Genomic DNA, 6,769 nt, shown 5'->3' with positions numbered 1-6,769 from the left:
TACGCTCAAGACGAGCTGAGCTCGTCATGAACCGCAGGTTTTTTAAAAACCCAGCGCACAGCGGGAAAACCGCTAGCGCGCATGCGGTTAAACTGCACCTCTATCATGTGGGTGCTCTGCGACAGCCCTTTCTTTTCTAAGTTACTCTGTGAACACTGGTAAATCACCTCCTTTTCAGAAGTTAATAAGATGTTATATGATCAACAGAACTTTTAGTTAAATATCCATGTATGATGAAATATTCTTTGCCAAATTTCAAATATGGTAAAGAAGAAATGTTTTTCTACAGCCAGTTAAATATTGTGAATTCTTATTCCACTGTTTCCATTTAGTAATTTTATATCTCTTTTCATCCAGCAGAGAAAATGGCTTGAATTCCTGAAATTGTTATGAATAATTAAACTAAAACTCAAAATCTGCAAAAACCTGTCACCAACAATGATCTCCGGTGTTCAGGAAAACATCAACGCAGTCTGCAACAGCGGAACCTGAGCATAAACTGACAGATCCTGGCAGAAGCAGTCAAGGGGAGTTCAGTTGACGTAAGAACCTGAGCTGTGCACCTCCACGCCGCAAGACTAAGAAATGATCTCTAGAAAAACATAGACAAGCCACCTCCTGTGTAAACAGGTGTCAGTACCAGCTTGCATCATGGAATCGGTATGATGTGGTTACAGCAGTGCTTTGTTTTCTAAAGTAACAACAGACCATCATTCAGTGCTCTCGGTGTCTTGTAAACTCTCTCTGGCCAAACCGCAGCAACCAATGAAAGCACAACGGAGCGGAGCCTGAAGACTGAAGGGTAAAGAAAAGACGGATTCTGCTATCTACAGTACAACGGACCATCCCAGATTGCACCGGTCAGAAGGAAGGTGAATCTTTACCCACAAACGTGCATAACCATAATCCAATCTAAAGGCACAATCACCTACAAAGAATCGTTATACATATTATGAGTGTGGAAAGGATTTAATGGCTATTGCACATTATTATTAAATCAGAAATCAAACGGGCAAAAAACCACGCAGATACAGGATATGTTAGAATAACAGAAGTGCTTTTTCAGCCATGTCGGCCCATCAGGAAGCACAGGCTTGGGATGCAGACGAATATATCCCAGACCCACAGACACTAACCAAGAAAGAAGAATCATGCACATTTGGTGAGAGCTCTAATTTCTCATCTCTATTAAAGTGCCATCAACGAAGACACGAAGGAGAAAAAACATTCAAGTGCAGTGAATGTGGGAAGAGCTTTCGTCAGTCAGCACACCTACAGAAACATCATCGAACACACACAGGGGAAAAACCATTTAGATGCAGTGAATGCGCGAAGAGCTTTCGTCAGTCAGCACACCTACAGAAACATCATCGAACACACACAGGGGAAAAACCATTTAGGTGCAGTGAATGCACGAAGAGCTTTCGTCAGTCAGCACACCTACAGAAACATCATCGAACACACACAGGGGAAAAACCATATGATTGCAATGAATGTGGGACTAGTTTTAGTTTAAACACAACATTATGGAGTCATCTGCGAACACACACAGGGGAAAAACCATTTAAGTGCAGTGAATGTGAGAAGAGCTTTAGTCAGAAAGTATCTCTAAAAATTCATCAGCGAACACACACAGGGGAAAACCCATACAAGTGTAATGAATGTCTGAAGAGTTTTAGACGGTTAACACACCTTAAAACACACCTTCAAACACACACAGGGGAAAAACCCTTCAAGTGCAGTGAATGTGTGAAGAGCTTTAGACGGTTAACACACCTTAAAACACACCTTCGAACACACACAGGGGAAAAACCATACAAGTGTAGTGAATGTGTGAAGAGCTTTAGACTGTTAACACACCTTAAAACACACCTTCGAACACACACAGGGGAAAAACCATTTAAGTGCAGTGAATGTGAGAAGAGCTTTAGTCAGAAAGTATCTCTAAAAATTCATCAGCGAACACACACAGGGGAAAAACCATACAAGTGTAATGAATGTCTGAAGAGTTTTAGACTGTTAACACACCTTAAAACACACCTTCGAACACACACAGGGGAAAAACCCTTCAAGTGCAGTGAATGTGTGAAGAGCTTTAGACGGTTAACACACCTTAAAACACACCTTCGAACACACACAGGGGAAAAACCATACAAGTGTAGTGAATGTGTGAAGAGCTTTAGACTGTTAACACACCTTAAAACACACCTTCGAACACACACAGGGGAAAAACCATTTAAGTGCAGTGAATGTGAGAAGAGCTTTAGTCAGAAAGTATCTCTAAAAATTCATCAGCGAACACACACAGGGGAAAAACCCTTCAAGTGTAGTGAATGTGTGAAGAGCTTTACACGGTTAACAAACCTTAAAACACACCTTCGAACACACACGGGGAAAAACCCTTCAAGTGCAGTGAATGTGTGAAGAGCTTTAGTCGGTTAACACACCTTAAAACACATCTTCGAACCCACACAGGGGAAAAACCATACAAGTGTAGTGAATGTGTGAAGAGCTTTTGTCAATTATCTGAACTACAAAAACACCAACGAATCCACTCTGGCGAAAAACCATACCACTGCAATGAATGTGGAAGGAGCTTTAGTGATTCCTCAAAGCTTAGAATTCATCAGCGAACACACACAGGGGAAAAACCATATCATTGCAGTGAATGTGTGAAGAGATTTAGTCGATTATCAATCCTACAAAGACATCAACAAACACACACTGGAGAAAAACCATATGATTGCGATGAATGTGGAAGGTGTTTTAGTGATTCCTCGACTCTCAGAATTCATCGACGAACACACACAGGGGAAAAACCATTCAAATGCACAGAATGTGCGAAGAGCTTTAGTCAGTTATCACACCTTCAAAGACATCAGCGAACACACACAGGAGAAAAACCATTTAAGTGCAGTGAATGCGCAAAGAGCTTTAGTCGTTTACAGAACCTACAGAAACATCATCGAACACACACAGGGGAAAAACCATATGATTGCAGTGAATGTGGGAAGAGCTTTAGTTTGTCTTTATATCTCCTAAAACATCAGCGACTGCACACAGGGTAAAAACCATACCAGTGCAAAGAATGTGCAAAATGCTTTAGTTGGTTATCACAGTTACTAAGACATCAGCAAACACATAATGGGGACTAACCATACCATTGCAGTGAATGTGTCAGTGTTTTTAGTGACTCTTCAGCATGAAAGATTCATCGTGTAGGTCCGTTCAGTGCTTGTGCTGACTCTGCCCCTGGGGCTAAGACTGCCCACGTGGCTAAGACTACAGTCCGCAGTGGCTCTAAGCACCCTGAAGACGAGTTTCTCTCCGTGTACTCAGGAAAATGAATCTGTGAGTACCTAAATACATGAATACTGCACAAGTTGTGTAAGTACATTTCGTTTTGTTTTTGTGTCCTGACGAAAGCTCCACAGACCCGGCTGGGCCATAAGGAGCTGAAACATGTCGACTTTTAACCATCAATTGTATATGGTAATCTAGTTACTTGATTACTGAATATACCCGATTCTTTTAGCTAACAGTTCTCACCTTTTGAATAAATCTGCCTGAGGAGTGTAAACTGTTTTTTAACACTGCCCTCATAGTTTGACCTTGTGTTCCTTTCCATTTGGAGGTACAACTTCTGATCTCTGGACACTTCTACACTGTTCCAGAGGTGCCTCGGGTGAGGCCGGCATATTTAACCTTTTGACTACCCAATGACTATGCCATGACGCTTGATGAGGGGCGGAAAAACAAATATACCGCAACGTCTAAATCTTCAGCGTCTATGAGGGTTGTCATTTTGAACCAATGGTTCGTGTAGATACAAGTGTCCCCTTCTCTTTGATCATTGAAAACAGAACTGTGCATGGCATGGCGTGAGTCGCTAATATAATAATAAAGCATCATACAGTAACATCCGTCATGTACAGGCAGCACATTTTCTGACCACTAGATTTGCAGACAGCTTTACTGATAAAGGTGTCTGGAACACACATGATAGTGTATGGAAGTCGGGTTTCAGTGAATATCCTTTGTAAAACTATCTTGTTTTGATCCTTTTAAAATCTTTGTTCCCATCACACTTCAGAATTGTAAAATAATGGATTTCATTTTGCTTTCCAAACTGCGGATATATTCTGAAATATATCAGCAGTTAAAGGTGCAGGTATGTATATGTTGTTGTGTGTTACAAAATATGACACCCTACAGCCTTTCCTTTCACACTCCATGTACACCAGTGGGATTGTCGCATAGTTCACCTTAAAAACTCCTCCCGCTTTGGAGTCTGAGCAAGAAACGTAAACACCAATCCCCAGTTTAACAGAATGAATAGGATTTGTCAGAAGGTACATCCTAATATTTGACATCTGCGTTTTAAGCATGGCAAATCTGACAAGATTATGACAAAATGTAAAGGCAACCTTATTTATTACTCTTTCGCGATCCACCATAAATTGGCTGACGGCCCACCATTGGGTCGTGACCCAGTTTGGGAAACGCTGTTCTATAATATTGAAGTATTGATTTAATGGAATATGCATTCATTCTAAAATAAAAGTTGATTGAATCATTCACACACATTCTGTAAACTCCAGTGATTTTCTTATTTATGGACAGAGGGGGCTTGAAATGTATGTCTAGGGTCTTCTTCATCAGGGAGGTGTGAGGGGCCCGACGTAACACTGTTGGTCCGTCAAAGCTTAACGTGGTGGGCACAGAGACTCACAGCAGGAGGGTTCAGTCAGTGACTGGATCTGGTAGCCCCCTCCCATATCCATATTGACCACTAGCTGGGTGAGTTCAGCATACATTGGAAAATCAAAAATTCATGATGTAAAGAATAAAGGCAGAGGAATCACGTAAGCATTGGAAAGGAGAGGGAGCAATACCATGTTCTGTGTGGCTCCCTATAATCAAAAACTGCAAACCGGACTGCAAACATGTATACGCTAACGGCACCCTTTTATGAAAGAGGCGAGCTGCGCCTTGAATCTCTGCATTTATCTCTGTCAAAACCACCCTATTCAATGCCCTTACTGGATAAGAACAGTAGGTGAACACTAGACTCTCTCTCAGTCAAGCACAACCTATTCTACAACCACCCCAGCAGCACCTGTAGGAGACTGCCGGGTGAACATGAGGCGCGCTCCAATAAACCCAACCCTTTTTACACACTCCCCTGCAGCACCTGTAAGAGACTGCTGGGCGAGCGTGAAACACTCTATTAAACCCATCCTCTTTCACACGTTCCCCAGCAGTGCGGTGTGCGTCTGGGTGGAGGCCCCTATAGTGATCGTTGAGCGCGGTGTGTGTCTGGGGGGGCCTCTACAGGGCTCAAAAAATCCACACGCCTGCTCGCATTTGCGAGCCGGATTTAATTTTATTTTTAATTAGTTAGTCGAGGTGTGATTGAGCCTATTGAATAGGCAGAGTGAGTTGCACCTATTGTCATCGGATCAAAACAGAACAATACATTTATTAGGTTATGCGTTGACTTAAGAGAACTGAACAACAACATATGGGTGGACAGGTATCCTCTACCGAATAGAAATGAGATGTTGAGCCTAGCTGGTAAAGCTGAGTTGGTCTCTGTAATTGATCTATCCTCAGTCTACCATCATGTGGAGCTTCGCCCAAGGAGCAGAGCACTCACATCATTCATTACACCTTTTGGTGAATTCAGATTCTGTAGAATGCCATTTGGTTTACCCTCCACTGCAGCGGTTTTTCAGAAAGCTATCGAGAACATTTTGGAGGAGTACACCATGTGTTGTTCTTCCAAGATGACCTTTTAGTTTTTGGGAAAACAGAAGAAGAGCACAATAAAAATGTTCGCAATGTTTTAAAAAAACTCTAGAATGCAGGGCGTACATTGAAAAGAGAAAAGTGTCAGATCCGTAATGTATTTATGACATGTCATATCGAAAGTTGATCTTGTTGAGGCAATTACATCTGCTCCTGTACCATGTACCGAGGAAGAAGTAAAGTCCTTCCTTGGATTATCAGAATATTATCCAAAATTTGTAAACAACATCGCAAACATCACGTATCCTTTGCGAAACTTACTTAAGAAGGGTAAAAAATTCATTTGGAGTAAGGAATATGAGGATGCATTCAACACACTTAAGAGTTTAATTGGAAATGCCCCCTTTTTAGGACAATTTGACGTAAGCAAACACACTATACTCACAACAGATGCCAGTACCAAAGGGGTTGGTGCCACCTTAAGTCATATAGTGGATGGGGAAGAGAGGATAGTAGTGTTTGCCTCTAGAGCATTGTCTGACGCAGCATCCGGCTATTCAGTGGTGGAGAGAGAAGCCTTGTTTGGTTTTGGGCCGTAAAACATTTCTGAGTATTTGTTTGGGGCATTCCATTCACTTTAAGGACAGACCATAAACCTTTAGTGAATGAGTTTTCTGTAAAAAAAACATTGAAAGAACCACACCAAGAATATCCAGGTGGTTCTTGGGACTAGAAGGATTTAATTTTAAAATCGTTTGCTTTCCTGGCCCTAGGAACCAAGCGGCAGATGTTTTGTCAAGACTTCCTTTACCTAACAATGAATTAGAAAATAGTAGGGTGGATGAAATCGTGGTAGTAGCCATCGCTGATGGCGTAAACCAGCAAGAATGGGAAGACGGTATGAAAGAAGACCGAGCTATCTAGAATGTAACAGATCTTGTGTTAAAGGGTTGGCCAGAAAAATGTCCTAAATTGAAGAGTGATGGGAAGGGGTTTCGGGAGGTTGGAAATGAGTTAT

At 41.8% G+C, this 6,769-nt stretch overlaps 1 protein-coding gene across 1 annotated transcript; it reads left to right on the top strand.

The window, feature by feature from the left end:
• The first annotated feature begins 374 nt into the window (after positions 1-374).
• On the top strand, positions 375-4,466 carry LOC144807722 (uncharacterized). Its single transcript, XM_078673383.1, is given in 2 exon segments — positions 375-2,386; positions 2,389-4,466. Coding segments are annotated over 2 exon segments (1,998 nt in total). The 5' UTR covers positions 375-1,068; the 3' UTR covers positions 3,069-4,466.
• The last annotated feature ends 2,303 nt before the right edge of the window (positions 4,467-6,769 follow it).

Source organism: Lissotriton helveticus, chromosome 1_2, assembly GCF_964261635.1.
Source record: "Lissotriton helveticus chromosome 1_2, aLisHel1.1, whole genome shotgun sequence".
Classification (NCBI taxonomy): domain Eukaryota; kingdom Metazoa; phylum Chordata; class Amphibia; order Caudata; family Salamandridae; genus Lissotriton; species Lissotriton helveticus.
The sequence above is the reverse complement of the archived record's forward strand: the minus strand, read 5'-3'. Positions and strand labels throughout refer to the sequence as shown.